This window comes from Oryza glaberrima, chromosome 6 (genome assembly GCF_000147395.1).
Source record: "Oryza glaberrima chromosome 6, OglaRS2, whole genome shotgun sequence".
NCBI lineage: Eukaryota > Viridiplantae > Streptophyta > Magnoliopsida > Poales > Poaceae > Oryza > Oryza glaberrima.
In genome coordinates, this window is record NC_068331.1 from 2,698,401 (window position 1) to 2,714,986 (window position 16,586).

At 42.1% G+C, this 16,586-nt stretch overlaps 2 protein-coding genes and 1 non-coding gene across 3 annotated transcripts; 1 reads left to right on the forward strand and 2 right to left on the reverse strand.

The window, feature by feature from the left end:
- Nucleotides 1-3,387: 3,387 nt before the first annotated feature.
- LOC127776807 (uncharacterized) lies at nucleotides 3,388-12,664 on the forward strand. The gene is made up of 15 exons (XM_052303356.1): nucleotides 3,388-4,190; nucleotides 4,431-4,486; nucleotides 5,144-5,202; nucleotides 5,422-5,493; nucleotides 5,684-5,767; nucleotides 6,832-6,939; nucleotides 7,858-7,920; nucleotides 8,048-8,128; nucleotides 8,671-8,736; nucleotides 9,403-9,558; nucleotides 10,065-10,142; nucleotides 10,774-10,812; nucleotides 10,995-11,077; nucleotides 11,549-11,621; nucleotides 12,193-12,664. The coding sequence occupies exons 1-15, from the start codon at nucleotides 3,520-3,522 to the stop codon at nucleotides 12,361-12,363; spliced, it is 1,860 nt and encodes a 619-aa protein (XP_052159316.1). The 5' UTR covers nucleotides 3,388-3,519; the 3' UTR covers nucleotides 12,364-12,664.
- On the reverse strand, nucleotides 12,648-14,685 carry LOC127776808 (putative serine/threonine-protein kinase-like protein CCR3). The gene is made up of 2 exons (XM_052303357.1): nucleotides 14,008-14,685; nucleotides 12,648-13,916 (listed from the first exon to the last, which is right to left on the reverse strand). Exons 1-2 carry the CDS (start codon nucleotides 14,581-14,583, stop codon nucleotides 12,894-12,896), a joined length of 1,599 nt encoding a protein of 532 aa, XP_052159317.1. The 5' UTR covers nucleotides 14,584-14,685; the 3' UTR covers nucleotides 12,648-12,893.
- Nucleotides 14,686-16,392: 1,707 nt separating this feature from the next.
- LOC127778182 (U4 spliceosomal RNA) lies at nucleotides 16,393-16,543 on the reverse strand. The gene has a single exon (XR_008018449.1). It is a non-coding gene; the product is annotated as a U4 spliceosomal RNA (small nuclear RNA).
- Between the last annotated feature and the right edge of the window lie 43 nt (nucleotides 16,544-16,586).

The following is a 16,586-nucleotide window of genomic DNA, read 5'->3' on the forward strand; positions in this document are numbered from 1 at the left end:
TTAGATATAGGTAACTACGTAGATTTGTAGTTTTAAATGTTGTAGAGTAGCATTACTTAGGCATACATAACAAGATATTAGATATAGGTAAATATGTAGATCTGTAGTCTTTGTAGTTTTAAATGTTGTTGAGTACCATTACATTAGCATACATAACAAGATATTACGTTGTAGGCGTTTATTACACGAAAGAATGATCTAGTTATTTCGTTGACAGATATGTCCAACAAACATATATTTCAAGTTTACCATGGCCCAGGAAACGTCCGTTACGGGCCGACTGGGATAGATCTGTCATAATTTATTGTAACACCAAGGGGAATTGATAGACCGGCTGAGAGGAGTGTACCTTTTATAAAAGGATGGTTGATGAGAGGCTTGAGAGTTGATCTACATACAAGTGACATAACAATCAATGTTATAGTAAGTCGGGCAACTGAGGGTTTTTATTGGGAACTAATGCCAGTTCAAAACTCTCGAATGTGGAGATGGTATGTGGAGAATGCATTGCAGCACGGATGGCCTCTAGCTATAGTTCCGTTTGTTCACCCAAAGGATCCAAGTGTGAAGATGAACATGGATGATGGCAAGGGACCAAGTGCTGAAGTGAATGAGACTTCTGTGGAAGAGGTCAACGCACCAGAGGACCAGGCGTACTGGATGACTACGGTTCCGATGGTCTTCGACATCTGCATTAAACCTCACGCCCTTACCGCGTGATGCAGCAGTTCAGCTTCCGTCAGTTCTTTCCAGTACCGTTTCCGACGAGCGTCCCAGCTGCCGTTCACTGGTAAGAGCTTTCACTACGCTTTGATTTGTTGCATTAAAATCTACCTCTCCATAATAATGTGTTTCATCTGTCGATTCACACTAATATGATACATTAATTCGCACGTACTCGTGCAAGGGTCAGCAGTCAATTGGCGATTGGCCCGCCAAGTTGGGGCCTTTTGTTGAGGACTGGTTGCTCGCAACCGAGGAAGTCGTGGACCACGAGGGGGAGCCACACACCGAGGAGGTGTACCAGGCCTACCTACGCTGGTACCAGCCACGCACCCGTACTAGGGTCACCTTCCCTCCCGTGGAGCAACAAGCCCACGCTGCGAGCACTAGAGACCTCTACCCAGGCACCGCGACCAGGACTTCGCTCGTGCTGTGAGTACCCTGCATCGCACCATTCCATTCTCTTCTATTCCTTTCTCTTGGTCAAATTTTACGAATATTTACGAACAAATTAACCGTGCAGGTCGTCGCCTGCAACAGGATCGTCGTTGACGCTTCAACGACGATCCAACATTTAGGCCCGGGGATTGGAGTACCCGTAGAGGAGCACCTGATGACGTACACGCGGATAGTGGACTCAGCGCTCTCGGTTCTCGGACTGCTCACCTGTCGTGCTGACGATGTTGCTCAGGCAGACGTAGCACCACAGCGGCCACCCCGACTGACTGGTCCTCGTCCAGCTGCGCATGTTCCTAGACCGACTCCCCCTCCCCACGGAAGTAAGTATATTTAAGGTTTTTTTTACATGCCTCGCACATGTGTGAACCGATTGATCCGATTGCTTCAGGGTTTCGTGCACTGTTCACCACCCCGCCTTCCACGAGTACGCCTCCTGTTGTGCCCCCCACAAGTACTTAAAAAAACAACACTATATCGACAATCAATTTACATGCAATTTATGTCTCAGCTTACAAGCGTCTCGTTGTCGATGTGTAGGTTTTGCCCAGTTCGATACGACATAGGCCGCCCACTTCTCCCAGGCTGCAGGGTCAGCGTCTCAGGCAGCTACGTCGGCCTCGCACTATACGCAGTTCTAGCGATACGCTGGGACTTCGTCACAGGCAGCCGGCACGTCGAGTCGGGGTCCACCACTGGACCATGCCGGGACCTCGTCGGAGTATGGGTTGGCTTCTGCCTTGCTCTTCGACATCAGCGACTCCAACTTCCAGGTCTCGACAGAGGACGTCATCGAGCCCTCACAGCTGGGAGGCGCGCCACCGGTGCAGACGTAGGACCAGCCGCCCTCTACTCCGCCGCCAGACACTCGTGCTACCCGTGTTGTGCCATCGGATTGTTTCACGTACTCCCAGGACCACGTGCGAGCACATGCCCGGAGGACCAAGCGTGGTCGCAGTGCGGGGCAGGGCCAGTAGAGCAGACTTCTCTTTATTTATTTACTTTACATGCTAGTACTATATGCTTGTATTATGAATAAGTTGTTGTTATTTGGGTTTCACATCCCTAAACTTCGCTGTTACTTTTTACGAAAGCACAATACCTTTCGGCGCATGCACGAGTACTTTCTGCCGCACCGATGCAGCCTCCTTTATTCACGTGCGATACGACTGTGGAATGACTGACCCACCATGGCCCACATACGTCCAATCTTACTTTTGGCGCCAATCAGGCGTACCCACCATGTGCTAACTTTCGGCGCAATCTTACTTTCGGCGCCAATCAGGCGTACCCACCATGTGCTAACTTTCGGCACCAATAAATAATTCTTTAATTATTATCAACATAGCAGGAAAAAAAGCATTTGGTTGCTGGGCCCCTTGCCACGGCGGCAAGGGGCCCATATGCAAAACAGCTAGCCACATGCTTCTTTCCTGCTGCGAAATTTGCATTTCGCCCGCAAAATGTGCAGACGGCGGGTACCCTCCACTAGAGCGGCAGGGTCTATTTTTGTAAATCTTTTTACCAATAGATTATTTATGTAAATATTTAAAAAATATTAAAAATGAAAAAATTCGAAGCTAAATCCCGTTCTGGCCCAGATGTAACGAGCCCGTAGGCTGTAGCAGCTGCTATCCCGTTAAGGGCCTTCAGACCCAGATAATATACTTCCCCCGTTCCACAATGTAAGTCATTATAGCATTTCCTATATTCATATTGATGTTAATGAATCTAATAGATATATATGTCTAGATTCACTAATATCAATATGAATGTGGGAAATGCTAAAATGACTTACATTGTGAAACGGAGGGAGTATTGTTGAGTGGAAACAATGCACTTTTGGTCCGAGTTTCATTCACGTCGTTTAACCGCGAAATCAGATACAGAACATCTTAAACTATTAAAATCAATTGCAAAAATCGAGTTATTCTTGTTAGAGAACTTCTAATTATCAATATCAGTTCAAATGAAAAGGATTGATTTCTACCGATTCCTTTGAAATTCCAATGAAATAGACTATTGTAGAGGAATTATGAAGAAAAAAATATACATAATTCATATTTCCTTTTTTCCATGTTTTTGAATTCCTACTTCTTTCATACGTGACTATCAAACAATAGTTTTGAAGCCTTTCTTTGTTTTCAAATTTTAGTAGAATCTAATAAACATGACATTTTAAACGGGCCCTAAAATTGCTACACGCCGTCGTCGGCGTCCCGGCGCGCCCTTTCCCCTTCCCCTTCCCGCGCCGGCGTGCTCCCTCCCTTCCCCGCAAAACCCTCCAAAACCCTCTCGAATTCCGCCCATTGCCCCCTCCCTCTCCAACCCTTCCACCCCATGCCCCACCCCTCCGCCGCCGCGATGCTCCCCTCGCCTTCCTCCCTCCTCCGCCTCCTCCGCCGCCCACACCCTCGCCTCCTCCCCCCGCCGCCCCCGCTCCTCACCCGCTTCCTCTCCTCTTCCTCCCCCGGCGACGCCGCCGGATGGGCCTCCTACGACCCGCTGACCGACAGCCTCGCCCCACCGGCGGCAGCCGCCGCCGCGTCCGACTCGGAGGCCTCCGCGGAGGGCGAGGCTTGGGGCGTGTTCGACGCCGTGACCGGCCGCATCGTCATGAAGGAGCACCCGCCTTACTCCCAGCCGCCGCCGCCCGGCCCCGACGAGGAGAGGTCCACGGTGGGGAGGAGGAGGAGCGCTGGGGTGAAGGACGAGGCGAGGTGGTCGTCGGTGGCCGCCGTGGGGAAGGCCCGCGGCAAGGCGGGGAAGGAGAGGGCCTCGTACGTGTGCGGCAACTGCGGGGAGGGCTTCTCGCAGTGGTGGGGCACGTGCCGCCACTGTGAGGCGATGGGGACCCTGACCAAGTACGTCCCGGGCTCTGATCCTGGTGCCTCCGTGGGGTCACACCATGCCTTCCGGTCGTGGATTCCGCAGAAGAGCAAGGAGATGGTGCCCCAGAGCCTTCAGCAAGTGACCAAGGGAGTTGATCAGTCCGAGTGGCGAATACCGCTGTAACATCTCTCACCATCAACACTGTTATTTCTTCATATTAAATCATGCAAGTGTGCGAAAAATTTGAATATATGCATCTTCTTTAGTTCTGTCTCCAAACTCTTGTACATTACTAGTAAGTGTGTCAAATATATGATTTTTATTTGCGAAAACATGAATGCACTCTACAATTTTATTCTCCATGCGTTAGTTCTTTCCATTATTGGCTGATGATGTTCATGGATCTATCTTACTTGTAGGTCCGGGAACTTCGGAATGGAGATTGCTCGAGTGCTTGGGGGTGGGGTTGTTCCTGGTAAAACATAACTCTGAAGTATGAACTTTCATGGTACAGCTTGAGAAGAAAGTCGTAACTGTGTATAGGGCTGTAGGCTCACATGTCATATTTGTATAAATTCCATACCCTGACATGGATTTTACAATTTATCAACGCTTTTGAATTTCACATGACAATCATATATATCGGTAAATATGACAGCATTTAAATGGTACTTAAAGTGTTATGGTTATATGTTCTTTTGCCTTTTGAAACTGACTCTGAAATGAACTATACATTCCTCACAGTGAATGCATAGCTAATTTCTTGAATTGGCTTTGATGTTTGAACCCACATCTTCTGCTCTATATGTTTTACTTGTTTTTAACGTTCTTATCATTTCTTTTGAACATGTAACATGGTGAAATACCAATTATAGCAGAGTTCATACACCGAAATAATTATGGCTGAGTTTCAGATAAATCTTTAACTTGTACCTCACCATTTTGTTGTGACTCTATTTCTGTAAGTTTTCTTTTCATGTCGTACCATTCTACTTCTGGGTTATGTTTATCAAGTTTGAGAAATGTACATGTAACATGTCACATGGTCCACACGGATCTTTTTGTTACTACATGCTATCAATGGGATACATGCTACCTACTGTATACCATGAGTTGTTACATAATTTTGCAGGGTCCTTGATTCTAGTAGGTGGGGATCCAGGTGTAGGAAAAAGTTCATTGATATTACAGGTAAACACACGCATTTGGCTATTCATTGTTAGTTGATCTACCTTTTTCTTCAGGTGTTTCCAAGCCATCATAATTTACTTATCACACAAATTTGGAATTTTAATACTTTATCTACCTACTTAATTACATGCTGAGTTTTAACCTTGTTATTTTCAGTACCTAATTTTAACTTTTGGAATTGTACAGTTACATCTCTTTCTGCTTCTTTTTCCTGTATAGCTTGCTTCTATCATGTCCGAGAATATTGGTGCTGGGGAGTCTTCTGCTGTCGTATATGTGTCTGGCGAGGAGGTTGGTTACTGCCTTGTTCCATCTCTACCGTTTGTGCATTCTCAAGTGTCAACTGTTTCGGTTTCTTGTTGGCAGATTCATGGGCATATCTACTGAAAATCTTATGATAACCTTTAATATTTAATAATGATCTTAGGTCTGATACTTATTTCGAGAGCATTGTTTGATACACATGTAATTTTGTCCCCAGAGCATTGAGCAAATTGGAAACAGGGCTGATCGGATGAGTATCAAGTCTAGAAATTTGTACTTGTATTCTAGTACAGATATCGAGGTAACATTATTTGGCTGGCACTAATTATGTGCATTAAAGATTTATTATTTGTTTGTTTTATAATGGCTTTTTTAAAGGATGTGAACATATAAACTAAGTTTCAAATTCAGAGAATTTCTCATAACCTGCTGTTCTAATAATAAGTTGAGTGTGACTTTAATGTTCTCAAGTGCTAAAATTTGTTGTATCCTCTTTGCTCATCCACTTATATGCAAGGATCTCATATGACGCAAATAAATTAGCTTTGGAAATTTCCATTTTATGGTTTCACAGTAGCTTCAGATCTATTAAATGATTGGTGCATGATGATAGTTCAAATTTCATATCTTCAAGGAAAATTTAACATTGTAAGAACTGCTGTTAAGTGTTATTTAACCCTTCCCACCCCAGCGGTTGGACTGGAAAAGAGCAGATCAATAGCTTTCTGGGGCTGGGTGAGCGGATCATTTTGGTCTGGTAAAACTGGACTTGCTCAGGCAGGTTTGCGGTTGATCAGCTGATCTGCCCATTATACTCTACCAATCTGCTCTTCATTAAACATTGTTCTTTATATTCAATATCAACCGCTAAGATTACTCTCCAGAGGCACCGAGTACAATTAAATGATACGCTCCGATCTCATTGTGTCATAAAGGCAGGCTTGCTCTGCTTGGTTAATGTAGTTTGAAATTCAGCTAAATTTCTCTCTACTACTTCATGTATGTCGGGGATGGTTCTTCTATACTTTGTGTACATCTGTTGATATTGCGTCTGGGTGTTGATCTTCCTGTTAATGGCCCAGTGTCCCGAGGCTTTATTACCAGGTTGATGGACATGACAAATCTGATATCACCATGTTCTGCAGTAGTGGCTTTTAAAGAAATTTGGGCCTGGATTCTAAATGCTTCCATGGATATAGTACATGCGACCTATGGTTTAGACACCAAGCTTATGTGATCTCTGACTTTTATTATACCATTTAACCAAGTCAAAACATTTCTATCCTAGAGGAAACCTAAGCAACCAGAGTAATAATCAACAACCAGATTACGCTGACAAATTGTTTCAACATTCTTGTTCCACAGGATATCTTGGACAAAATCCAACCATTATCTCCTAGGGCACTCATTATTGATTCAATTCAGACAGTTTATCTAAGAGGATTTGCTGGAAGTGCTGGGAATATGACTCAGGTGCCTATGCTACTTCATCTGATAGGTTCCTGAATCCTGATTATCTGTAGGCATGCCTGCCATGGCATGTCATGTTTAACCTGTATAAACTCTTTTCTAATTTTGTTTATATTATATCTGTCAATTGCAGTCCATTAGGGGGCATATATATAGACAGCAATCTAATTCCATGCAGGGGTGAATGCAGCCATAGGCTAAACCCTGGGTCGGCCTTGCTTATATTGGGCTGAGTTTGAATTTCTGTGGTCAAATCGGCATATCTTCATGTGCTTTTTAGTCCCAGGACTAAGACCAGGACCCAAGCGACCTGAGTCCTGTCTGCCCTGCCTCCGTAGGGCCGTTGGTACTGCATGTTAACAGTACTCATATGTCGCTGTTTGTGGTAGTTGTTTGGGTTAAAGGTCAAGTCATAGTGTCTATATTCGTACAGTTTGGTATCTATTTTTCATCAAGAAAATAAATAAACAAGAGTCTGTAATAGCCCCCTCTTCTCCCTTGCCCGTCAATACGAACCCTTTACGCATCTGCTGATTATTATTGTGTCTGGGTTACTGTATGCGAATGATCAATATGAACCCTTGCAATTCAAACCGAAGGTTGTGTTTTCGGTATTCTATCATGAGTCAATCTTTCTAATTTATATGAATCATGGGTTTGCCTTGAATGCCATTTATATTCCCTTTTTCTTTTTTTCCCTTTTGCTATATCTAAATGTTCACTTCACCTTAAATAACTAGTTTTTAGAGTCTTAGCGTTGCATCTACTAACATTTTAATTTATGAGCTACATATTGCATATCTAATTCGAGTCGCAGATGTCCTGATTTCATGAAGTGGATATTGCTTCTGTGCTACTGGAAAATGCGCACATTCACATTTCTACTTGTTGAAATGTCTGCCTTTCTTTTGTGGACAATAGGTGAAGGAATGCACCTCTGCGCTGTTAAGATTTGCAAAATTGACAAATATTCCTGTTATCCTGGTAAGTTTCCTAATGTGCAAGAAGTTTATTGTTTTGTATGGTACGTCCTATTCCTTGATGAATCTGTGTCTTTGTTCTGTTGTCTTCATCAATAACCTTTTCTTTCCCTTCCATTTTCCTTTTTCAGATTGGACATGTTACAAAAACTGGTGATATTGCTGGTCCCCGTTTGTTAGAGCACATTGTAGATGTTGTTTTATATATGGAGGTTGGTAAATTACCCCATCAAACACAGTTTTCCTTATAGATTAGGAATACTGGAGTGTATCAAAATTTTTATAGCCTGTTGTAGATTATATAACAAATACTGTGTTACACTTGTAACCAATCCTTTTGTGATGTCTTTGAATGTCGTATATTTCCTTCCTGGGTGCCTGGTTGAGAAGAAATTAGTGATTCGATTCATGTAGCCTCATGTATGTGCCACCTTCATCTCAGAAACTAGAAAGTAATATTTGTTTTCTGCAGAGACGGAGAGAATTAGCCCATGGCCTTGGCTGGACCTGCTTGCATTGGCTCTTTGTATCTTTCAATACTTTTGCAAGTTCTCCTGGAAACTAAATGAGCCTTTAATTCTAGGCCTGGAACCTCACCTGTAATTATTTAAACCCGTGAGATGGTAAACATGTAAATTTGTGATAGGTTGCAAGTTCCCCTTAACATGCTGTTTATTGTTGTTTAATTATTTCTTATGAGTTGGCATGTTCTAGGTTGAAAAGCCTAATAGAAAGTTTGGTGCTTGTATTTCAGGGAGAGAGATGCTTATCTCATCGGTTGTTGCGATCAGTGAAAAATCGTTTTGGTTCAACAGACGAGGTAAGTGTAGTCTTATATTTATGTGGAATATATTTCTTTAGTATATAAAAGTTTCTGTTGTGGACTTGTCTTGTTAGTGCCAAGATGCTAATATCCATTATCTAAAAAAATAATGATAAGATGTGAATGCTTCATATTCGGATTAATGTGACCAATAAGATTTAATCTTCTCTAGACAAGCCATTGTTAGCATTTTTCCTCTAACAGTGCTGTAATCATCAAAAGTGTGGTTCTCTAGACAAACCATGTAAAAGGTTTAATTCTTCTCCTCGTAGCTGTCCTTATATCAGAGTATCAGACCAAAAACTTTATATATCGGTATATGTTATCTTGTTAGTATTACTATTACATGGAATACCTTGGAATAAAGCAAAACACAAGAAATAAATCTCTTTTACGTGGTTGCAATAGTTTGATTTTGGAAAATATTTCGGGATAGTAACAGCTACATCTTCTAATTTGTTTCTGAACTTTCATTTAATAAGTTAGTACTGTATAAGGCGCCTTTTCCACTTCTTGATTTAACAGTTAGTTAAAAGCATATTTGAGTGGGAAAATAAAAATCTTATTAGAATTAGCAGTCACATAGCTAACTAGATTCCATATGGAAGAACAGCACATCAACTTTAAACTGGCCCTAAAGCAGGTTTACGTTTGTTTTTTCAGCTTGGTGTATTTGAAATGTCAGGATATGGTCTACAACCTGTTCTGAATCCAACCGAGATGTTCTTAACTGAACATGATTCGGATTCTGAAATACTAGCTGGACTTGCTGTGGCTGTTGTTTTGGATGGATCCAGGACATTTGCTATTGAAGTTCAGGTACACTATGATTGTCAGTGTCCTTTTGAGTTTGCTAAATTATTTTTCTCCTACCACATATATTATTCTCTTATTATCATATTGCCTTGAGCTTACCATTTTAATGAAATATGTTGTTTATCAATAACATCCATCTTCTGGCTTTCGGGGCTCTATTTGTAAAATACATGGAAAGATTTAGAAATTAGTTTTATGGACTAAGCTCATTGCTTTGTAAATGTTGTACGAGCAACTTAGCAACCTCTTACACAGTGATATCATATCGCAAGCTTGTTCATAACTCTGTACTTTGCTCTATTTTAGGCTGTCTTGACAGTTGGTTTGTATTGTTCATGCATTCTGTATAATGCATCCGAGAAATATGGAAATATAATTTGTTTCTGAAATCCCCTTTAGTAACGTGCTACTGCTTTAAAAACATTTTCACCTTTCTTTAGTACTTTTTTCCCTACTGCAGTTTAACCATGGTGCTTCTTCTATGACATGAAATTTCTGCTATTTTGCAGGCATTGTGTGTTTCAGGTTCTCCTCGCAATGGAGAAGTTGTTGGTATACCGAGAAATAGGGCTGATATTATAATCTCAGTAAGTGTTTAAGTGCTCCCGTACATACTTCCAAGTAATAAAATGACCTGCCCCCATATGTGGTGCCTATGTCAGATTTTTTTTAACCTGAACTTTGGATAGCACCCAGCTGGATGGACAGCTTTGCAGGACTCAATCTAGTGGGATGCATGTTTGGACTAACTTTATGGTGTTAGAGATGCATAATAATGCCAATCTACATTTTTTTAAGCATGTTAGATTGTTCTAACACTTCCCGGCGAGATTGTTCTAACACTTAATTTCAAGTGGGCCTGGTCATGATTGTTTTTATCAACTTCAGTGTAAGTACCATATTTAAGAACATGCTAGTACTCCCACCGATTCCAAATGTAAGTTGTTTTGGACTTCACCACTCTCTAAATGTAATATGTTAGGTTAAGCATATCAAGAACTACAGCAATATTATTCTGTTTACAAAAAGCATATCCCCTAAGATGATATATTTTTGTTTATTTCTGGCTTTTTTTACCCTAATCAAGTTACAACTTGCCAGTTAATGCATTATCTTGTTCGAGAACATACGAGGTGTAATTTGACATTACAACTGATGGAAATGGTTAGTTTATCGAACTTTATGTATCTAAAATAATACCTTCTATTCGTAATGCAGGTTCTTATGAAGCAAGCAGGTCTAAAACTTCAGGATAATGTAAGACCATCAATCTTTATCGTTAGCTCTTACTAATTATATTGTGCAGTGCCCTCTAAATGTAAAGTTAACAGTGTTAGTTCTGAGACAAACAATAGACTGTCGTCATATGCTTATTGTAACATTGATGGAAACTGTTCGATCTTGACAAGTTATGCTAACATTTTCTGTTCACCTTGCAGGCTGTTTTTCTAAATGTTGTCAGTGGTTTCATGTTGACAGAAACTGCAGGAGATCTGGCAATAGCAGCTTCAATTTGCAGCAGGTAATATCTTTTGTGTTTTATTATTTTAGGGAGGCCAAAACTGGTGAGGGTATAGTTTTGCTTACTAAAGTACTCCCTCCCAGTCATTAATACATGACATTAGTATACCCAATGTCATGTATTAATGACCAGAGGGGGTATAAGGCTTCCTTGTGACCTTTTTTGTATTGTCTGGTATGGGGCACATGGAATTTAGATAAACTTTTAAGTAGATTTTCCACCAAGTCATAATCACCTTATCTTCCTGTTGTCCTCACTAAATCTTTATGGCCATTTGCTGAATTTCTTTGGGAATAGTTATACCGGGTAATTAAAATTACCGAATAAATTGCCTGAATACTGGAGCAATTTAATGAAGCATATGGTTCTATGACCATGTGGTTCTTTGCTCTATATAAAGCAGGTCCCTTTCCGTTCATATTTTGATATCTTTTGCTTGTTTTAATCAAACTTTTTTATCCTTGTCTTCAGTTTCTTAGAATATCCTATACCAAATGATATTGCGTTTATCGGAGAGGTTGGCCTTGGTGGTGAACTTAGAACTGTAAGTTTACATCTTCATTCTGCTTCATGCTATCACTTATTTGATGCGAGTATTCTTTGTTTGCACCTTCATGTCATCACCTACTGGATCTGAATATTCTTTGCTGGCAATTCAAGTCTGAAAGAAAAGTGTTTGGGTCTGTTTAGTATGGAATAATGAAGGTTAAACGTTTTAATTTGGAAAAAAGAACTTACCTTTATTACTTTGAGGCTTGTTCAGATTATATTTGCTGCTGCCAGGTTTTGCTTTCTAAATAGTGATAAGGGATCATACTTCATACATCTGAATTTCCTTTTGGAATTTATTCCTCCAGCCAATATCCTGTCATTAGGAATTAGAGCATCAAGATAGCAACATTTCACAAATGAGACCAACCAACCCATTTGGCTGCAGTTTGCTGGCATGATGATTGTTTCCCATATATATATATATATATATATATCATTACATATATATCATTACACCATCGAAAGTGCACCAAGATAGTAACATTTCTCAAATGGAACCAACCAATCCATCTTCCATTCGGTTTTACTACTGCTGTAATGCATCCTTCATTATCTTCTCTCAGGTGCCAAGAATGGACAAGCGGGTGCTAGCTATTGCGAAGTTGGGATACAAGAAATGCGTCGTTCCCAAAACCTCAGAGAAGCTGCTCAGACCGCTGAACCTTGAACTTGAGATTTTGCCCTGCAGCAACCTGAAAGAGGTCATAAACACCGTATTTAGGCCACAAGGATGATGCTACACTGTGCTTACTACTTACAGTTGCTGACCGTAGGTATTTAGATCTAGTGTGCCTGGGTCATTGGCCAGATGCTATGACGATTGAGAGAGATGATGTAACTATTTATACTCATTAACGGGTTTCAATGTTCCAGCCATTTTTGCGCCAGAATACGGTCCCTTTCATAGGAATCGTATTGGCTATCCGTGCTGGAATCCTGAACCCTTTACCTCTACCTTAAGTATGTAAGATGTCTTCTATACACTAGTCTGAAAATGAAATTTGCTTGCAAGCTTCAGGGGGTCAGGGGTGTGGTTCACCGTTCACATACAATTTTTTTTCTCCATGAAAATAGGAGAAACAGGTAAATTTCCTTTATATCGTTTTACATGACGTCTGAAACTCAAGTTAAAGAAGCATACATTCATACATGTCTTCCTTGAAAAGCATCTTACTGAAGCTATGTTTGACGATTGGAACTTGGATGCAGCAAATGGTGGGACGAACTCACATTCACATCGGAGTATCGGACGACCGCTCTACCTCTACCCATCGCGAAGGAGGAGATCAAGCGCAGTCTCGAGTATGGCCACGACTTCCGATATCGCCGGTCGCTCCTTCCGCTGCAGCTGCACGCAGCGCGCCGCCGTCCGCGCCACCATTTCCAACGCCTCGAGCTGCCTCGCCGTTGGCTCCGCCGGCCGCCTGTCCAGCAACCTCCCCAGCTCGCCGTCTTCAATGATTGGAAGCGAAAAGGCTACCAAGTTGGTGACCTCGCCCTCCTCCTTCCGATCGATGAAAATTGGCCTCTTGCCCGTGAGCATCTCCAGCATCACGACGCCGAAGCTGTACACGTCGCTGCTCCGCGTCTGATTCATTGTGCTGTACAACTCCGGGTCGATGTATCCGGCCGTGCCGTGCACGACGGTGCTCGGACGCTCCATGCCGTTGATCACCGCCGCGCCGAAGTCCGTCAAATGCGGCACCCAGCTCGAGTCGACGAGGATGTTGGACAGCTTGATGTCCCCGTGGATGATCGCCGTCGTGGTGGCGCCGTGGTGCAGGTACTGGATGCCCCGCGACACGCCGAGCAGCATCTTGATGCGCATCTTCCACGACGCCATCACCGGCGACGACGACGACGACGACGACAGGTGGCCATGCAGCTGATCGGCGAGTGAGCCATTCTCCATGTAATCGTAGACGAGAAGGAGCTCTCCAGCCTGCCTCTCCGCCGCCTTCTTCTTTTTCTTCCGGAAGGATAGCAGCAGCGTGCTCTCCCTCTTCTTCTCCCTTACCACGCAGAAGCCAAGGAGGCGGACGATGTGGTCATGGCGGAGACGGGAGAGAATGGCGAGCTCCCTCATGAGAGATTCCTCCCGGCCATGGTCCGGTGATGTCTTTACCAAGGATTTGATTGCCACCTCCCGCCCGTCGCGAAGCCTTCCCTTGTACACGCTGCCGCAGCTGCCTCTGCCGATCTCGTTGGCGAAGTTGTTGGTCGCCGCCACGAGCTCCTTCACGGTGAACTCCTCTCCTCCATCTCCTTGCGAAATCCGTGCAAACTCCTACACAGATAATGCTCGTGTTCTCACTTAGGAATTACTAGTATCTAATTAATCTCAACGCAATCGATGTAAAAAAAACAGCTTGTGGTACCAGCACATCTGGTGACTGCAGGGAGCCTGCAGATGAAGGAGAAGATGCTGCGGTCGCATCATTTGAAACAAGAATGTTGTAGATTTGATCCGACTGTGAGCTGCCTGCAGATGAAGAAGATGATGCTGCGGCCGTATCGTTTGGAGCAAGAATTCTGTAGATCTGATCGAGGCGACGGGTGATGTCGATGTGGGCGATGAAAGGGAAGACAATGAGGTAGGAGTCGATCTTGCTCTGCACGTCCCTGAACCTGTCAGCCAGGCGCCCCGCCATGACGAACCGATATGCCGCGCTCCGGCCTTGGCAGGAGGCCACGAGCTCGTGAGCCTCCAGGAGCGTGTCGCCGAGCTCCACCAGCGGCCGCCGGACCTCCGGCCGCCGCATCACCTCCGCGTCCTGCAGGTGCGGCAGCAGGTCGGCGATCATGACGACGCGGCGGGCGAGCTGGTCGCACTCCCTCTTGTTCTGCCGAGCCGTCGCTGCCGCTTGGATGATGCTGGAGATGAGCCCGCCGACGTCCGCGCCGACCAGCTGCGCCACCGTCGCCGCCTGCCCCAACCCACCCCACACAGCCATGGATTACATTAGAGGTCGAAACTCGATAAATCAAAGGGGGGATGGAGAGGTTTAATCATCTCTCTGTCAAGTCTTTTGGCTTAAATCTTCTTTATGATCGAGTGGTTTGCTTATTTGACCAACCATATTATTATATGATGGAATCATGGATTGATGGAAGTACCTTCGGCGAAATAAAGCATATCTTTTTAAGTTGAAATGCAAGCGAAAGAAAAAAAAAACACCTCATGTCCTATTTAGCCCTGTTTAGTTGGCGAGACAAAAAAAAATAAAATTGACATATCACATCGGATATACGGATACATATTTAAAATATTAAATGTAGACTAATAATAAAATAAATTACAGATTCCGCCTATAAACTGTTTTACGAATTTATTAAGCTTAATTAATTTATCATTAGCAAATGTTTACTGTAGCGACACGCCGACACATTGTCAAATTATGAAACAATTAGGCTTAAAAGATTTGTCTCACAATTTACACACAATCTATATAATTAGTTTTTTTATCTATATTTAATACTATATACATGTGTCAAATATTCGATGTGATATAGTGTAAAATTTTTATTTAGGAAGTAAACAAGGCTTTCCTACTAAAGCGGAGTACTCTCACGGAAAGAGGACGTAGAGCCTAGTTTTCTATGCTATCATACGTGTCGATCTGATTGGAGGATTTTAAAATTTAACAGGTCACCGCGTTAAACTGACCTGAAGGCATCACGGGTGACATGGATGCACCCATCGCTCGGTTCCAGCAGCTTCCTCGGCAGCAGAAGCTGCTAAAATATCATATACTTACCTCTATTCTAAAATGCATCTATTTCGCGACTGTCTAGCTGTTTCTTTACCAACCTACTTCTCTCCACCATTTTTTTCATCTATTTTCTCTTCTTAACCAATCACACTTTTTAATATCAGTGTCAATTTAAAATAATCTTATGGTATGGCACGGAGGAGTATAAATCTATTGTTTTAAATTTATAATAATTAAAACTTAATTAATCATTTGTTATAGTAATAATTACAATCAATTAATCCACTACTAGGAATTCACGAATTTCAACACCACCAGGAGCTACATGTTCCAAGCATAGTAGCTTCATGTTCCAAGCATAGTAGCATAGCAAAGCAGAGAAACAACACATTCCTGTGGCGAAGGGAAAACTGACTTACCCCCTCTTTAGTTCTATTTAGTTCACACGTATAGAATGCTACAGTAAATATTTGCTAATAATAGATTAATTAGAATTAATAAATTCATCTAAATAGAAGAACATTTGCTAATGACGAATTAATTAGATTTAATAAATTTGTCTAAACCATTAAACTTAATATATTCATCTAAATACTAAATATTAATTTGCTAATAATGAATTAATTAAATTTAATAAATTTTTCTAAACACTACATGCTGTATAATACCCCAAAACTTAAATCTAAACACCGAAATAATTTGGAAGTGCCAAAACTTGAATCTATAATTTGGAAGTGCCAATTTTAATGTATCACTCCGTATTTTGACTTCCATATTTTAATGAATAATGCTATTAACTTTTTGATTAACATTTGACCATTCGTCTTATTTAAGAATTTTATCTAATTAACATTTATTTTATTATGACTTAATTTATCATCAAATACTCTTTAAGCACAATATAAATATTTTCATATTTAAAAAAAATTAAACATTTTCATGTTTAAAAAAAATTAAATAAAATAAATAGTTAAATATTAGTTAAAAAGTCAACAGCATTATCAAAATACGGAGAGAGTAATAATTTGGAAGCTTCAATTTGATTTGTAGGGCTTTACCCTCTCCGAAGAGAAGGAACCCTTCCAGAAATTCTCAGTGGCCCGGAAGGGCCAAAGAGGGGGTTTGGAAATAGTTTTCAACCAGCAATTGACGCGCCTCGGTATTACCTCACTAGCTGCGTCATTGCCCCAAGCGCAAAGATGCCTCCTCCCGTTCGCCCACCTCCCCTCTTTATACCCGCGCCC

Excerpts from the sequence above, each read along its gene's own strand:
- LOC127776808 (XM_052303357.1), bottom strand. The coding sequence starts at position 14,583 with ATGGCTGTGTGGGGTGGGTTGGGGCAGGCGGCGACGGTGGCGCAGCTG. Across the intron at positions 13,917-14,007 it reads TGCAGTCACCAGATGTGCTG|GAGTTTGCACGGATTTCGCA; the intron begins GTACCACAAGCT and ends TTATCTGTGTAG.
- LOC127776807 (XM_052303356.1), top strand. The coding sequence starts at position 3,520 with ATGCCCCACCCCTCCGCCGCCGCGATGCTCCCCTCGCCTTCCTCCCTC. Across the intron at positions 8,129-8,670 it reads ATGTTGTTTTATATATGGAG|GGAGAGAGATGCTTATCTCA; the intron begins GTTGGTAAATTA and ends CTTGTATTTCAG. Across the intron at positions 8,737-9,402 it reads GTTTTGGTTCAACAGACGAG|CTTGGTGTATTTGAAATGTC; the intron begins GTAAGTGTAGTC and ends TTGTTTTTTCAG.